The following is a 17,988-nucleotide window of genomic DNA, read 5'->3' as shown; positions in this document are numbered from 1 at the left end:
TGCTGTTGTACAGCTGGCATCCATCAAACTTGATCGACGCGATGTATTATCCATGCTCTCTTTGCAGTAGGTCTAATGAAATTAATTTTTTATTTAATTGGAAATTTCTCCAAATTCGTCCTTCAATAGTTTATATTGTCAAACTACAAACACTGTACTTTTTGTTTTTGAATTACTACTGATGATCTTCACATCAGCACAAGCCACCAAGTCGAAAATGCTGCAACACACAACAAACACACCAAATATGTAAGGAGGTCACAAATTTCTTTTATTGCTTGAAAATTTCTATTAAACTGAATTCTAATTGATAGTATTGCTATATATATATAAGTTAATAAAAAGACTTGTGTGCCTTTTGGTGAGTTAGAATGAACTAACTTCTTTATTCAAATCAAAAACTTATTCTACTTAAACTAAACAAATCAAAATTGCTGACAATACGCTGACACTACACTTCCCATGATCACGCCACCAGACGTAACACGACTCCATGCTAAGCACACAACAGTCAACCAAGCAAAGCTCACAAAGGCAACATTGTTGCCTGTTAGTTTGGCAGGGATGTGCTAACTACCCCCTCACTTAAGTGAAGGCCGTCCTCGGTCTTCTTTATAGCCATTGCTACGGCAGATTTAAAATCTCGCTGTTCTCTCTTCTTCACCCTACGCTTAATGAGGCACAATATGGAATAGAGTAATCCGATACTCATAAAAACAACACAACCAACTAATATTGGCCGCACTTTTGCATCTCTTTCAAGTTCGCCAATATATTGTAAGTTTTGCAAGTTCATCTCATGGACAGATGATAAACTTAAAATTTCGCTGTGGTTGTTTATAATAATTGAGGGAAATGATGGTGTTCCTGGTTTCCGCATATCAATGTTGTTTCTATTTACGAACAGCGTACCATTGACAGTCACATTTTTTTCAAAAGTTATTAGGAATGTGCCGTTTATGTTTCTGACATTTTCGGTTGCTTCTTTCACTTCTGCAATAGCGTCATTCACAATGACAATTCCATCATCGATTTCTGCCACTTTTTCAAGATTATTGCTTTGCGTATTACAGTGTGCTGATTTACCCGATATGAGTTGTTGAGCGCAGGTTGACTCTGGCATCAGTTGACAATAGGTTGAAGATATTGCGTGCTTGCAATCTGTTGCTGAATAAGTCTTTCCTTCACAGTCTACCACAGTGTTGGTGTCAGCGAATTGAATAATTTTATTGAAGTGGGGAACTGGGAATAAAGAAATTTTCTGACATGTTCGTATTGGAATGGGATATCTAATGATAAAATGCAAACAAAATTCATTTGATATTACTTTTACTTTAGACAAATACATTAGTTCTGATATGGTAAAATCTGTGTATTGCTCATTGATCTGATTTTTTATAAAAAATTTTAAATCATCCTGGTCCAAAACTGTGGGATTTATAATATTGATTTTAGCCAAAGTTACAGATAAAATTATATTTTGTAATTCCATAAGCAGCATTCTGTTTCTAGCCATTAAAATTTCAAAAAGTTTAACAGTATCAATTTGTTCCTTTCGTTCGGTATTTAAGATTGTGTTTACTGCATTGGTCAACTTTTCTATTTGGATCTGTATTTTCGTATTTATTTCTATTTGTCTGTTGTTGGAATCTACGAGTTGTTTCTCGACAAATTTGACATCCTCCCAGTCATCGGCATCTGGTGTACCGGCAATAACCTTCAGTGCTGTGCCTATAAGATTGATGCTTCTCGCATGCCGATGATGTACGGTGAGTGTTGTTAAAAGAGTATCAATATGCAATACATCGGCCTCCAATATCTTTTTAACATGCGTCTGAGGGAAGATCTGTATTGCGTTTTTTGTATCGTCTAATATCTCGGAATACGTTGTAAGGTTTGTCGTATGTCTTAAGTACCCATATTTGTTCCATATAATCGCGTTCCCGTCCAAAATTGGAATATAATCGGAATGCGAATAATCAATAATCTTTGCAAATGTGAGGTTTATCATAAGAAGCAATTGTAGTGTTAGCCTGCGTAAAGAAAAATAAAAGGTAGACGAAGAAACATTTAGACATCTTATTGAAAGGATTATCTTAGGTTGTCCTTATGGACCACCCTCCCCTTTATTAGGACAGTTGTCCCCATGTCTGCTTCAACAGTAGCTTCTTCATAAAGTGGGGTCATTTTATTTCCAAGTCTACGATTATTCTTAACAAAGACTTTGTCTCCCACGTTATAAACTTTGTCATAACGACTTTTGTTGAAGTATTGTAACTGCCTGTTTTGCGCGTTACAGATTCGCTCTTTAATCTTTTCTCTTACTTCAGAAGGTGTAGAATGTATCGTATCAATAGGTCTCTCATTCGTGACAGAATGAATTGTCCGGTTATATTCTATGGTCGATTGTAAGATGAGTTCGACAGTGTCATCGATCTTCCTTTCTATTTTTAGGCATCTTGCGATTTCGGCAAGAGTGCTGTGAAATCTCTCTACCTGCCCGTTTGATGTGCTGTGTAGAGGAGGTGAATTGACAATTTCGACATTAAACCTGTTTTTCAGAATTGATCTGATAGTCTCGGAGTTGAAAGACCTCTCATTGTCACAATAGACAATTTTGGTGTTTGGAAAAATATTCATTAATTGGAGAATCGGTTCTCTTATGTCCAGAATTGTTCTGGTGGCTATTGGCTGTACCACTGCGAATTTTGAGAATTTATCCACGCAAGTTAAGAAATGTTTTTTATCAGTTGAATAAATGTCAATATGTAGAATTTCACCGGCATATGAAGGAACTATTGTCTCTCCTATAACATGTTTCTCTGGGTGTCGATTGTATTTAGCTTTTGAACAGGTTTTGCAGTTTGCAACAACCTCATTCGCTATTTTTACCATTTTGGGGAAATAGTATTCCGAAAGGATTTGTTTAACGTTCTCTTGAGCTGCCCGATGAGCTCTATTGTGTTCACTTACAACAATTTCTCTCTGATCGCATTGATTGAAGATGTCAGCGACAAATTTACTACAAAATCTGAACTTTGTTGAAGGAAACATTTTAATCAAATCATGTTGAATGTGAGCCAACACAGGTAGGTCGCAATGAATGGCATTTACTACTTCAGTATTGACTGCATCAACAAGTTTAGCCAGTATTTCGTTTTTATCCCCGAATTCTATGATATGTCTCGTTTTGTTTCCGAAAAGTATAAAATTTCGAGTGGCGGGAAATTCTGCCTCTTCCAGAATGATTTGGTTGCGGAAACAATTGACCGGTTTGTCTGAGCTTTCCATAGTGTAGGTGTATGACTCCTCACTATGAACTGTTGCCATGTCTGACGAATTTTCGTTCTCTAATGCATAGACGACTTGCCTTGATAGCGCATCTGCAACCTGATTTTCTTTTCCTGGTTTATAATATAAGTTTGCATTATGTTCATCTATAAAAGCTTTCCAGCGCTTAATTTGTGCATTAGGATTACGGTCCGAAACTGAATATGTTAACGGTTGATGGTCAGTGAAGATGTTAAGAGTCTTCACACCATAAAGGTAATGCCTTAAAGTTTTTAGAGCCCAGACTATTCCTAGAAGTTCCCTTTCGTTTGTGGCGAGATTCAACTCCTTATCCGATAACGCTCTAGAAATCATAGTGATTGGTCTTCCCTCTTGGGATAGAACAGCACCTAGACCATGCCCTGATGCATCAGTAGTAAGGTCGAATGCTTTTTTATAGTCAGGGTACATCAACAAGACGTCTTCTGAACATAGAATATTTTTTAATTTGTAAAATGCATCCAGTTGGGAGGCATTAAGATTGATGATAACCTTTTTGGATTTGGTTGCAGGAATTTTTCCGTTTTCTCCTTTTAAATTATCGGTTAAAGGTTTTGCAATTTTGGCAAAGTCCCTTATAAAACATCGGTAATAGTTCGCTAGCCCAAGAAATGATCTCAAAGCGAACAACGTCGTTGGTTCTGGGAAATTTTGTATGGCACTTATCTTTGATGGTGCCGTTTTTATACCTTCTTTTGATACGACAAAGCCAAGGTATTCAACTTCGGATTTAAAAAAAATTGACTTTTCAATAGAGACTCTCATGTTTGCATCGAGCAGTTTCCTAAGAACACAGTCGATATGTTTTACATGATTCTCTTTGGTTTCTGAAAAAACAATAACGTCATCGACGTAAACATAGCACGTTTTACCAATTTCCTCTCTGAGTATGTCGTCTATAGCTCTTTGAAACATACTCGGAGCGTTCTTTAATCCGAATGGGAGACGGCAAAATTCATACTTCCCGTTGTTTACAGAGAATGCTGTTTTTTCCCTATCTCTTTCTGCGAGAACAATTTGGTGAAACCCGGATTTCAGATCTAAAGTGGTAAAGTACTTTGCTTTACCTAAATTTGATAATATCATTGTTACGTTCGGAACAGGATATTTATCATTAATTGTTTTGGCATTAAGCTTCCGATAATCTATAACAAGACGTTTCTTTCGGTTACCTAGATTGTCGACACCCTTTTTGTCGACTACCCATACTGGGCTATTAAAAGGTGACCTCGAAGGTCGAATTATACCATCTGCTAACAACTTTTTTATTTCTGAGTTTACAAATTCAGATACCCCCATTGGGTATGGATATAGTTTAGAGTAAATTGGTTCTTCGTTCTCCATGTTAATAGTAGCAACGATATTTGTGTTGTAAGGTAGTGCTTCTTTAGGATCAGCAAAAACCTTCATTCGTTTTTTTAACATTTTCTGAAAATCCGCCTTAACTGCGAAAGGCACATCAATCTTATCAATTTCTATAAAATTAACATCTTTACATTCAAAAAATTCAATAAGTTCAGAGCCAGAATTATGTCGGATGACTCCTTTATTTAGGTCAATGTTTGCATTGATTTGTTTTAATAGGTCTAAGCCCACAATAGCGTCAAATGTTGTTAAAGTTGGCAAAATGAAAAATGTAGAGTTCATGCCGAATAAATTTACAAAACATTTTTGTTTAATAGGTGTTTGTCCATTGACAGAGTGAACCGAGAAAGGAGTACTTACAGGAATTATATGTTTCAGTTCATGGAGAGGTTTTATATAATTTTTCGAAGCCCCTGTGTCAATTAAAAGGCGTATTGGTTTCCCCGCTACTGTCCGCCTTACAAACGGTAGTAGGGACCTTCCTCTAAAAAATTAACATAATCACAATTTTCCTTTAATTCGTCATTTATGTCTTCAAATTCAGAGTGAGCTATGTCACCATATTGTACCGCCTGCTCTTCCGGAATTATTTGATTAACTTTTTGGAATTTTGGGCCCGTACTCCGGTCAGACCCTGCTTGACGCTTAAAAGGTTGTCTGTGAGAATTTCTACCGTTACCATAATTAGTCGGTGATCTGAATTTGGAAGACGTTGGATCCAAGTCCATTTCTTCGGTTTGATCTCTAGGCTGTAAATTAGCATCAGCACCCTTTTCGTAATGTGGGTTTTTGTGTTTATGATAATTTTGTTGGTTATTGTTATAACTATTATCAGACGGTTTTCTTAATGGAAGTTTTTTTGAGGTTTCAGACCTACTCTTTTTTTCATCATTCCTATTTGCAAATGATGTAGCAAAAACGTATCTTTCATGATTCGCCTCCACTTCTTGCGCTAAGGCTAGAGCTGAGGGAAGATCAGCGGCGCGGGCCGCGAAGAGTACATCACAGAGAGGTTTCCTTAATCCGGAAACAAATACTCTGAGTGCGTCTTGTCGGTATTTGTTATTGATGGCTAAAGCTAAATTCCTGTCATAGCTCATAATAGTTTTATTTGTTAATAATGAGAGCTTTCTCTCCACTTCATCATAAAATTGTATCACCGACTGTCCGCCTTGTCTGAGGGTACTTAGTTCCTGTTCGATCAGGTGAATTGGTTGTTTATCTGAGTACGTAAAGTCCAACCTATTTATTATAGCTTTAAAATTTAACACCGTATTGAATGATGCTAATACTGCATCTGCCGGTCCTCTGATTTTATTTCTAATGATACAAACTGCTTGGTAGTGCCTTGAGCTACCATCATATCTTTCAAAAACTTTATACGCGTTATGTGCCGCTTGTCTCCACGACACATAATTTTCTATTTTCCCGTCAAATTCGGGCAAAGATTTAATAACGTCTAGCGACTCATCGCATGTTATTGTTGAAAAAATTTTTACTTCCTCATACGGTTTTACATCTGTTTGTCCTATGGAAATGGACGACAATTTTCTTGATAGATCGTCGACTTTTTTGTCGACTTCTGATTTATGTGTCTGAATCGCTGCACGTACAGCAGATTCTATCAATTTTGAAATTTCGTCCGCGTTCATAATATCTTTTTTTATAGAAAAGTTGGTATAACACAATCTTAATCACTTCACAGAAATTGAAATATTTTAAATACGCACTATACGAAGTAAAAAAAAAAATCTCTTGATATTTTCACCTGTTTTTGGACACACAATTTTTTCGACAAAAATTTTTTTAAATTCAATGAGTAATACACTTACATGACTTTGTTTTATATTATAATATGTTAGTGGATCCTTAGAGCTTCTTAGGGCGTCTTTTCTAGAGTGTAGAGCTTATCCCTTTTGCGTTAGTTGGACGACTTCATACAAAATAGATCCTCCGTTGGGTAGTTTTCGTTCTGGTTTTTGTGTAGACCTTATTCCTTTTGTGCGAGTTGGACGACTTGAGTAGTTTTTGTTCTTGTTTTTGTGCTGAGCTTATTCCTTTTGTGCGAGTTGGACGACTTGGGTTGGGTCAGAGATTACTTTTTTCAAAGTAAATCGTTTAAATAAACCCGGTTGGGCGCCAGTTAATAAAAAGACTTGTGTGCCTTTTGGTGAGTTAGAATGAACTAACTTCTTTATTCAAATCAAAAACTTATTCTACTTAAACTAAACAAATCAAAATTGCTGACAATACGCTGACACTACACTTCCCATGATCACGCCACCAGACGTAACACGACTCCATGCCAAGCACACAACAGTCAACCAAGCAAAGCTCACAAAGGCAACATTGTTGCCTGTTAGTTTGGCAGGGATGTGCTAACTTATATATATATATTTGAAGGTTTAAAGGGGAAGAAAAATAATTTACAAAATTGGTTTGTTATTGTTGTTGTTTTATGGGATTAAAAAATTCCTTATTTTTGATGGCCTTTATCGCGTATAAAGTTTGGGAAGCCCTCTTGCCGTCATTTGATGCTAGCACAGTAAATCGGCTATATCTTCTAGAGTTGTTGAGATTTTCACTTGCAATTTCATAGGGATATTATTGAATTAGTGTAGATTCGAATTAAATCAAAATACAAAATTAAATTTTTTGAAACCGAAAATGAGTTTACGTATCAAAATTGCTTCCATGCCAAATATTGGTAAAATTTACAGAAGTAATAAGCCATTTACTTGATATCGGAAGAAAAGTCGAAGGTGTGTAAACATTTGAAGAAAGAACAGATTTTGTTACAAATTGAGCATGATTTATTTTATAACCAGCATGCATTCCGTAGAGGTCATCATCATTGCTACATGTTACTGATATGGTTAGATGTAATGCTAATATACATATTCATCGGCCTGTACTTTGTTTATAAAAATATTGGTCTGTTCCCGTACTGCAAGAATCTACTATTTTTTTACTACGATAACACTTTTTTCCTTTATGATATCGAAAAAAAATAGTAGAAAGTCGTAGATTCTTGCAGTACGGGAACAGGCCATATGTGAACACAGGCGGAATGGCATGCGTAAAGTGACTAGAAGTAACAATCGATTTTTTTAAAAAGGTTTTTTTTCTAAATCTCTCGGATCTGAATCCACTCGTCGGGATCGAATTATTTTAATGCTTCTTTTTTATCTTTTATTTGCACCATATTAATCATGGCACAAACAAGAATAACAATTTATTGGTATGTTCCCGTACTGCAAGAATCTACTATTTTTTACTTCGATAACATTTTTTTCCTTTATGATATCAAAGAAAATAGTAAAATCGAGTAGATTCTTGCAGTACGGGAACAGACCAAATATGATATGTAATAGAGGTAAAAGAACGAAAAAATGAGCCGTTAATTCAGCATTAATTTTGCCTCTTTTGTGTACTTCAATAATCTGCTACTTTTCTAATTATAACAAAAATTCCTTTATGATATGATATCGTTACGTGTTTCTTATTTGACGTCAACTCGAACAAAAAGTTAAAATACATATTTAATTTCGATGTCCAATGCACATCAAACTGTCATTAAAAATTTAAAGTGTGTACACCGCCTTAAATTCGCAGAATCCAATTCGATTAATCGATTTTTTGATAATCGACCTAGATATCCCTATGATTGTCATTGCAATTTTTTTATTTACCGGTAGTGTTTGTCAAATTTCGGTTGCATTGTGGATTTCCATTTTTGCACAAATATATAAGTACAAAAATCAATTTTAGAAACTCTATAAAGGTATGTAGTAAGATATAACTTCAAAAATTTGGAATATTATTAAATACCTGTGATGAACTCAGACAAGATAAATCTAAGTTTGTTGCGTTTCGTGGCAGTTTCCAAAAGTTTTGTTGTTGACATAACCTTTTTTGTGTAAATGATGATTTTTTTCTTTTCATTATTTTTCTTTGTTGATGAACGAAAAAGACAAGTCATCCAAACATATATGATTTTTCGAGGTTCCTTGAACTCCTTTAAATTGCTAATGGAATATTAAAGGATTTAAATATGATAAAGAATTTGCTTCTATTTTTCGGAAAATAAAACCCACCCGTACCCGTCAGTACATTCCACTTCATGTATCCTTCTGGAAATAAACTTCATGGTAGCAATTTAATAAATATGATTATTTTTGGAAGAATTGGAAGTAGATTCTTTGTTCTTTACAATATATAAGCATTATTTATAATCTCATTGTCATTACAGTTAAAGGCCAATTAGATACGATTTGAAGATTGAAAACGTTGCGACCTTGGTCATCTTTCTATCCACGACCCAGTTAGCAGTTTATTTAGCAAGCTTCATAATCGAATGCGGTTAAAAGTAATAACAAATTTGGGGAAATGTGTACACAGAATAGTCATGTATATGTATTCAAAAGTAGTATCTAGATAAGAAAAAAAAAAAATACTTGAAAATCTGCAATGTCATCAAAATCATCGCTATTAACAATTAACAAAGAATAATGAATAATATGGACATTCAAAAGACTTATTAAATATTCACCACCTCACCACTAACTGGTTCGAACACCACCTCCATTTCCACAACGAATGCTTAACTCATGACTTTATTTCTTAAATTAGGCAATTTTGGCCCATACTCTCTATCAAAATTTAACAACTATATCTTTCCTTCTTTCAGTTACATTCGATCTTAGGCAAACTATTATATTCTAAAAAACAAAACTTCATTTATAGTACAAAGTAAGTACATGACGGCAACTGAAAGTGATTTCATTCAATTAATACTAGCAATTTTTTTGCAGATAATATTTATAAGTCTATCAGAGCTCTTCATTATAATTTATTATATATAGTTCATATAAAAAATAATCTTCACAAAATGCTAAAACTAAACCCACGAAATTTCTCCAAATCTCTTCGTATATTACAAAAATGTATAAATATGCATATCCATACAAATAATATGGCCTATATTAGGACCAAGACAACAACAACAGCGACAACGAAACAGCAACAGATTTGGACAACACATAATAAATTGAAATTATATTCAAATAATTTAAGGTATTTAATTTCATAAACTGAATATGAATTTGCTAATTTTGATTAATAATTTTTATTGCATTGTATTTTTATTTTTAGCTTATTACAAACAAGAAGTATGACCTCATCAAATGCTTCCCATTTTGTTTTGCCAAATACCCAGCCAATTGCTGATTTGGAATGCAAAAGTGCTTTTGAAAATTTAACCGATAAGGAGAAGTTGTATGCCCATTATTTTAGCAAGGCCTCATGGGATGGTGGTCTTGTTGCTCTTATCCAATCTAGTCCAGAAGGTCCTCTAATCTTTTCATTGCTGCATCGCATCTTTGTCGCTGAACCATTGGAGGATTTGAAAAAGAAGGCATTGGAGAATGGCATCACTGAGGATGAATTTACGGTGAGTTATAGAAATCATAGAAATACCATGGTATTTCTTTTTCAATCTCCTACTCCTATTCTCTTCATTCATCTAAAATCATATTCCTTTTTTAAAAAATGAACAATAATTTTGAAAAATATATTTAAACTGAATCCTACGAATTTAAATTCAATTTTTTTTCTTTTTACTCCTTCTAGGCTTTCTTGGTATATTCTTGCGGCGTTTTTGCCAACGCCGGCAATTACAAGGGCATGGGTGATAGTAAAATTATTCCCAATCTAAGCGAAGAAAAATTCGAAGCAATTGTAAAGCTTTCTGCTGCCTACGCCAATGATACAAAAGTTCCAAAAGTATTCAACAAAGTCATTTCGCTGATTTATGCCTTGCAACCACGCAATGAAATTTTGGGTTTTGCACCCAATGGCATTACCACCTATTGGTCTGATAATTGTACTAAAGAAGATTCAGACACGGTTAACGAATGGTTGACATCGAAACGTTTGGAACCCTATATGTGTCGTACATTTAAAGTCGAGGAGGATGGTAAAACCATTTACGATGTAAAGTTGGGTTCAGTGGCAACCAATGATAAAGATGGCATAACATTGCCATTGGAAGAATACAAGGGTAATTATTTCCGTGTAACAAGAGGTGACTATAACAAGTTGTTGGCACGTGTAAATGCCAATTTGGAGGAGGCCAAAAAATATGCTGCCAATGAAAATCAAGTGAATATGATTGAACATTACATTAAATCCTTCCAAGAAGGTTCATTGGCAGATCATAAAGATGGTTCTAGATATTGGATTAAGGACAAGGGACCAGTAATTGAAACCTATATTGGTTTCATTGAAACCTATCGTGATCCTGCTGGTGGTCGGGCTGAATTTGAAGGTTTCGTGGCCATGGTTAACAAGGAAAGTTCGGCCAAGTTTGCCGAATTGGTGGCCAAGGCTGAAAAATTGTTGGAATATTTACCCTGGACAAAGGAATATGAAAAGGATTCATATTTGAAACCAGATTTTACATCTTTAGATGTGTTGACTTTTGCTGGCAGCGGGGTACCGGCTGGTATTAACATTCCCAATTGTGAGTTGATTATAATACTATTGTAATATATATTTTTAATAACGGATGACTTTGTCTTCCAGATGACGAAATCCGCCAAGATGAAGGCTTCAAAAATGTTTCCCTCGGCAATGTTTTGGCCAACATCAACAAAAAAGACCCCATACCTTTCCTCACCGAAGCCGATCAAGAGCTAATGAAGGAATATAAGGTGAAATCGTTTGAGGTACAAGTCGGCCTCCATGAACTTTTGGGTCATGGCAGTGGAAAACTTTTCCGTATCGATGAAAATGGCAAATTTAATTTCGACAAGGATTCAACAAAGAATTTAATTACCGGCGAACCCATTACTACTTGGTATTTGCCTGGTGAAACTTATGATACCAAATTCGGTATGATTGGCTCCTCTTACGAAGAATGTCGTGCGGAAGCTGTTGGCCTTTATCTCTCACTGAAACCTGATATTTTGGAAATTTTCGGTTTCAAAGATCCCGTCGAGCAAGAGAAAATAATTTACATCAATTGGCTCTCATTGATTTGGAATGGTATGGGTGTGGCCTTGGAAATGTATAATCCCAAATCGAAACAATGGATGCAGGCTCATTCACGTGCTCGTTTTGTTATTATGAAAGTATTATTGGAGGCCGGTGAAGGTTTGGTTAAAGTTGAAGAAACCGAAGAGGGTAAAAACTTGCTTTTGACTGTGGATCGTACCAAAATTGCTACGGTCGGCAAGAAAGCCATTGAGGAATTCCTGAAGAAATTACAAGTCTATAAGAGTACGGCCGATATTGAAAGTGCCACCAAAATGTATGAACATTATTCCGAAGTTACCGAAGGTGGTTCTCATCCATGGGCTAAATGGCGTGACATCTGCTTGGCCCACAAAAAGCCGCGAGTTATTTTGGTACAAGCCAACACCAAGGAGGAAAATAATGCTGTGCAATTGAAAACCTATGATGCCACCCACGAAGGCTATATTAAGTCATGGGTGGAACGTTATCCCACTACGGATGTTGATGACATTCTGGAGGAAATTGTTGAAAATGACAAAAAATACTTCCCATGTGCCTTTGGCAACTGAAATAAAAGAAGAGTTGTTTAAAACAACCGTGTTTAAAAGTACAGTAAATACACATACGTCAATACCGTCAATAGCATTTTTTTGGAAATTTTAAGACTTTTATAATGTTTGTTAATTTGTTTAAAAAACAACAATAATAAATGTAAATGTTTATGCAAGTTTGAGCCTGGTTTTATTTTATTCAAATCCTTTTAAAAACGTTTAATCAATATGGTTTGTAGTGTAAAGCTTGGATGAAATCGAGCATTCCCTTCGAGAATAGTCGTACGCACCAGCCAGACAGCCCCACTTAGACAGACATTTGTACATCGAGTCCAAATTGTCTGAAACGGATTCGGTCCAAAGAAATTTTGGGTTTAAAACCAATATTTCGATGAGGCACCTCATTAGCCATAAGGATGAGGGTGCAAAAAGCTGGACAATGAAGAATATGATACGTCATTCTAGACTCAATTCAACACGCAATACAAAATTCCATGTAAATCGAACAATTATAGTGTCTATTATGTTTTGCCAAAATAAAATAAAACTTAGGAATTTGCCCTAACCATTTTTTTCAATTTTATAAAAATCGGTTAAGTTTTCGCTGAGTTATTTGCATTTGAATTCAATGATGTTCCAAAAAAGCCTTACTGTTCAGTGCTGGTCGCCTATTACCTGAAAATGAAAAATCACACAAAAATCGTACTTATAAAAATGGAAATAATAGCTACGGTGTATGTATGTAATGTTATGTTACATTACATACATACAGGCAGCATTTGACCTAAAAGTATGCTACACTTTTCGTTACAAACCAGCAGCCATTGTGAACGAAAAATTGCCGTTTTTTTAAAATGCATTTTTGTGTGATTTTTCATTTTTGGGTAATAGGCGCCCAGCACCAAACAGTAAGGCTATTTTGTAACATCATTGAATTCAAATGCAAATAACTCAGCGACTACTTAACCGATTTTAATAAATTTTGCACCAATGGTTCGAGGAAATTCTAAAGTTTTATTCCATATTGAAAATACACTTATAAAATTATGTTATGTAAGAGAAAATTAGCATTATCGGAAAGTTGAAAGATATTTAAAATATCGACTAATTTTTTTTTGTAAAATGTAAAAAATGCAGTATAGTCGACATGGGCAGACTGTGCTATACCCCACAAAAATTATAGATCACACGAAAAGTCGATGTCTTTACACATAATTGATGTGAGAGTGGACCGATAAGTTCCATCTTTAAACATTATTCCCAATCTAAGCGAAGAAAAAATTTGAAGAAATTATGAAGGTTTGTTCTGCCACATCATTGATACAAAAGTTCCAAAAGTATACAACAAAGCCATTTTGCCGATTTATGATTTACAACCACGCAATGAAATTTCGGGTTTTGCACCCAATGCCATTCGGTATTGGTCTGGTAATCGTACCAAAGAAGATTCGGATATTATTAACTAATGGGACCCTATATGTGTCGTACATTTATGGTAGAGGAGGATGGTAAGATCATTTCAAAAAAACAACAATAATAATAAGTCTAATTTGTTTATGCAAGTTTGAGTTTTTTATTTTATTAAATTTTTTAACAATTTTTTTAAAACGTTTAATCAATCAATATAGTTTGTAGTACTAAGTCCATTTGTCGTTGCCGTTTTCTTCTGTGGTCCACATTAAACTTTACGCACTTGACATCCAACATAATTAAAGAGATTGGCTTCTTCCTTGGGGGCTGGGGGATTGATAATGAATCGGGCAAATGTACCACCATTGTTATCTGCCAAACGTCCGGGATTTATGGCCAAACATCCATTGACAACCTGGGAAGGAACGATGAACGTTGCGTTAAAAATTGAATTTATTTTGAGCAAAAAGTAAAAATACTATGCGACTAGAAATTTTAAATGTACTAAATTTGTAGCATGTGAATGGATTAAGGTAAAAACTGAAATTTGGAATTCGAATTAAGGTTGAGAAATAGGGTCGATATAAGGAGCTGGCTTTAGAAGCGTGTACTCATGTATACGAAAAGTAATATATGGTACTATATTTGGAACAAATTTAATTTGGAGGTACAAATCGAGTTGGAATCCTGAAAATTGAAATTAACATTACGGTCGGAGTGTACGATTGGGATATGTACGTAATTTTGGAAATTTTTTACTTATGCGTACGAAAATATCTAAATCGTACTATTTGGATGAACCGATTTGGATGAACCGATAGAGCTGGAAAAATGACATTTGCGGTCAGGATCACTGTTGGGATGTAGGTATATCGTATGTAGCGAATTTTGAAAATTCGTACTAAGGTGTACTATATGGTACCAAATTTGAATTTGGGTGAAATCTTTACATTTGTTGGGTTAGAATTGAGTTTTGAAAATTCCTACTAATGTGAACTAAATTTTGTACAACTTTAATTTTGGGTGAACCGATGTATGAAGTTTTGGGAATTTGACTAAATGGTACCAAATGCGGATTTGGGTGAACCGGTGGTGGGCTTTGAATGTTTTGGAAATTCATATTAATGTGTACTAAATTTGGTACAATTAAAATTTTAGGTGAACCAATAGAGCTGAAAACCTTGAAATTTGGAAATAACGTTGCTGTTAGATTGTAGTATTGGGATATGGATGGAGTTTTGGAAATTCATATGTATGAGTACTATATTGTACTAGATTTGGTACAATATGAATTTTGGTGAACTGATAGAGCAGGGATCCTGAAATTTGGAGTTGGCGTCATTGGGGTGTACAATGGGGCTATGGAGAAAGTATTGGAAATTCGTACTAATGTGTACTAAATGGTACCAAATTTGGATTTGGATGAACCGATAGAGCTGGAATCTTGAAATTTGATTTTAGAATCACTGTTGGGGTGAAGGATTGGGCTTTGTTGAAAGTTTTGGAAATTCGTACTAATGTGTACCAAATTCGGTACAAATTAAATTTTGTGTGAACCAATACAGCTGGAATCCCGAAATTTTGAGTTAGGGTTACTGTTAGGATGTAGGATTGAGCTATGTATACAGTTTGGGAGATTTGTACTAATGTGTACAAAATGTGGATTTAGATATACCTATAGAGCAGGAATCTTGACATGTGAAGCTAGGATCACTGTTGGGATTTTGGAATGGAGTATGTAGGAGGTTTTGGAAATGTCTACTAATGTGTACTAAATGGCACTAAATTTGGTACATTTTGGATTAAAGCTAACCGATAGGGCTGGAGTCCTGAATTTTGTACATATATGTATTAAATGGAACTAAATTTAAAACAAATTGGATTTAAGTGAACCGATAGAATCTTGAAATTTGGAATTAAGATTGGGGTATGTGGGAAGTGTTGGGAATTCGTATTTATGATTATTAAAGTAGGTAGTTTTGGCAATTTATATTAATGTTTACTAACTGGTACTTAATTTGGATTTGGGTGAAGCTATATTTGAAATTTGGAAATTTTACAAGTGTACAAAGTGTAAAAAATGACACCAAATTTTATTTAGAGCTAGATTTCTTTTGCGGTCATGTGAATAGAGTTGAAATATGGAGGTAGTTTTGGACAAACTTACTATAAGACAACGTAGGTACTAAATGGTTCTAAAGGTGCTAATAATGGTCGGTATTGGGTTTTAAATACTCCCCACATTCGCAAACGAATACATGCCCCTACGCTTTCGACATCTATTTATGTGATGACCTCACAATTTTTCGCTTAACTGGTTTCGGACATTTTTTGGATAAGTTTCACAAAAATACAAGGCGCCCAGAATAAAATAGAAAGTAGTCCGCCAAAATGTAGAACAAAATTTGCATCTGGCAACGCCGAAATCGTCTAAATAACATATGTATGCTAATATGTCCGGATAAATGATATATACTCCATATACACAAGCTGAGAATATAAACTAGTTTTCATTTTTTGTAACTTACCCTTAGGAAACACTTTTGAGTACTGGGCAAGATTAGGATATTTGGAATTTTATCGATTCGTGCATATTTATTGGCCAAATCGCTATCCAAACACATTTGATCTTCTTTCGGGTGATTCAAGGGGTAGAACGATTTCTGATGTAGCAAATAGTTGACGACACGTTTGACTTTATCGCCAGCATTTCTGTAAAATAGAAAAAAATATTTTAATATATATTTTTAAATAAAACAAACTTTTTCCTACTTACACCGCCAATTCCTCTGTCAAAATATGATCTACAATATCCGTAGAAGTCACACCAATAACCAGACCATTTAAATCCACCATCGAAGGATCGGGTAACATATGGACATTTGGAAAGGTCTTTTTCATTTGTATGGCCATTGTTGGGTAGACACAATCAGCATGTGCATCACGATGTGATGCAACCACCAGTATGGTTGTCTCCTGACCAATTGCCTCAACAATACCGGTTATCATTTTTTCAAAGAATGCCTCAAAGGTTTCGGCCAGGGTTACATTATCACTAATGACTTTATGATCGGCTTCCATAAATGGACCGCAAAGTATCAACACATTTGGACGATTCTCTTTTAAATACATAACCAAATCTTGTAATGGATCATATACCAAGTCATCATCATTGGTGAAGGGACCAGCGGCAATGACAAAACTTAAACGGTCAGCAATTTGTGGGGGTTTTGGTGGTTGCAGATTTTGTTCGGTTATTACTTCCTCAACCATAAAGACATCACCTTTGGGATTCATACCCGATACCATGATAACTTGACCGGGGAAAATACCCACCGATTTGGTTTTGGAGAAATTTAAACGTACCGTGTGACAACTGTCCTCGTTGGAACCGACTAATATGGTGGATGAGGGATCCAAGGGGCCATCATAATCACTGTGTACAATACCAATTGTTTTGATAACATCCTAAGATATGATAGAGGAATGTTTGTTATTTTTTGTATTCAAATTTTATGCGATTTCAGAACTTACTTGAGAATGCATATCCACCTGCCACAATTCGTAATTATCATTCTCCTCACCGAATACCTTCTTGCACAATGCTTTACCAATTTCAAAAATACGATCTCCAGCTATTTCGGCCTTCTCATAGAGATTATCAAACATATATTTGGCTTTGGTGCCGGGTCCCAAACAATTTCCTTCATGCTGTAGCAGCTGCTTAACAGTAATTCTTGGCTGCGGTGTTGTAAATGACCATTGAGCGTTGGTTATAAGTGATGGATTACCGAAAGTGTAAACAATTTTACCAGAACCGGGTGCCGCTGTGTGCGTTCGAGGTGTACCACTGAAATTGGAGAAAATATTGGGTTCTTATAGAAGTTTTTTGGAAATAGGTATAAATAAAAATAAAAGATAACATATTCATTGGAAAGACATAAAACTTGATATTGGAAATGATGAAACCATAAAAGTTTATGTAGCTTTACTAACAATGTCGTATGGTTACAATGGAACAACTTAATTTCAGAGTTCATTATTTCGAGTAGTCTGTCGATAAGGAAGTAAACGTAAGCTTGAGGTTCCATGGTTCATAATGAAAATTTGTATTGCAAAAACTATTTTATTGTATAAAACACCCTGCCCCCTTGTATGCGTCCCTGTTTCGGTCAATGTTATTGCTTTTGTTACCATTTTCTGGTTTTAAAAGACTGCGACTTGGATTAGAATCAAGGCGCATCTTGAGACATTTTGACAGAAATAAAGTGTCGTGAGGTTCTAATCTACATGCCGGTTATGTGACGTACATTTC

General features: G+C 35.1%; 2 protein-coding genes across 2 annotated transcripts; one reads left to right on the top strand and one right to left on the bottom strand.

Moving 5' to 3' along the window:
• The first annotated feature begins 3,066 nt into the window (after nucleotides 1–3,066).
• LOC133325410 (dipeptidyl peptidase 3-like) lies at nucleotides 3,067–12,288 on the top strand. Its single transcript, XM_061534179.1, has 4 exons — nucleotides 3,067–3,089; nucleotides 9,850–10,147; nucleotides 10,327–11,218; nucleotides 11,281–12,288. Exons 1-4 carry the CDS (start codon nucleotides 3,067–3,069, stop codon nucleotides 12,279–12,281), a joined length of 2,214 nt encoding a protein of 737 aa, XP_061390163.1. The 3' UTR covers nucleotides 12,282–12,288.
• A 1,647-nt stretch (nucleotides 12,289–13,935) lies between these two features.
• LOC133325408 (DNA polymerase alpha subunit B-like) lies at nucleotides 13,936–17,523 on the bottom strand (the record flags this gene model as incomplete). The annotated part of the gene is made up of 4 exons (XM_061534177.1): nucleotides 13,936–14,088; nucleotides 16,202–16,385; nucleotides 16,450–17,141; nucleotides 17,208–17,523. Coding segments are annotated over 4 exons (1,339 nt in total), but the record flags the coding sequence as incomplete, so codon positions are not given.
• Nucleotides 17,524–17,988: the final 465 nt, after the last annotated feature.

Source organism: Musca vetustissima, unplaced genomic scaffold, assembly GCF_032173495.1.
Source record: "Musca vetustissima isolate MV318-11 ecotype Yass unplaced genomic scaffold, APGP_CSIRO_Mvet_v1 utg257154, whole genome shotgun sequence".
NCBI lineage: Eukaryota > Metazoa > Arthropoda > Insecta > Diptera > Muscidae > Musca > Musca vetustissima.
This window is presented reverse-complemented; position numbering and strand designations above follow the sequence as displayed.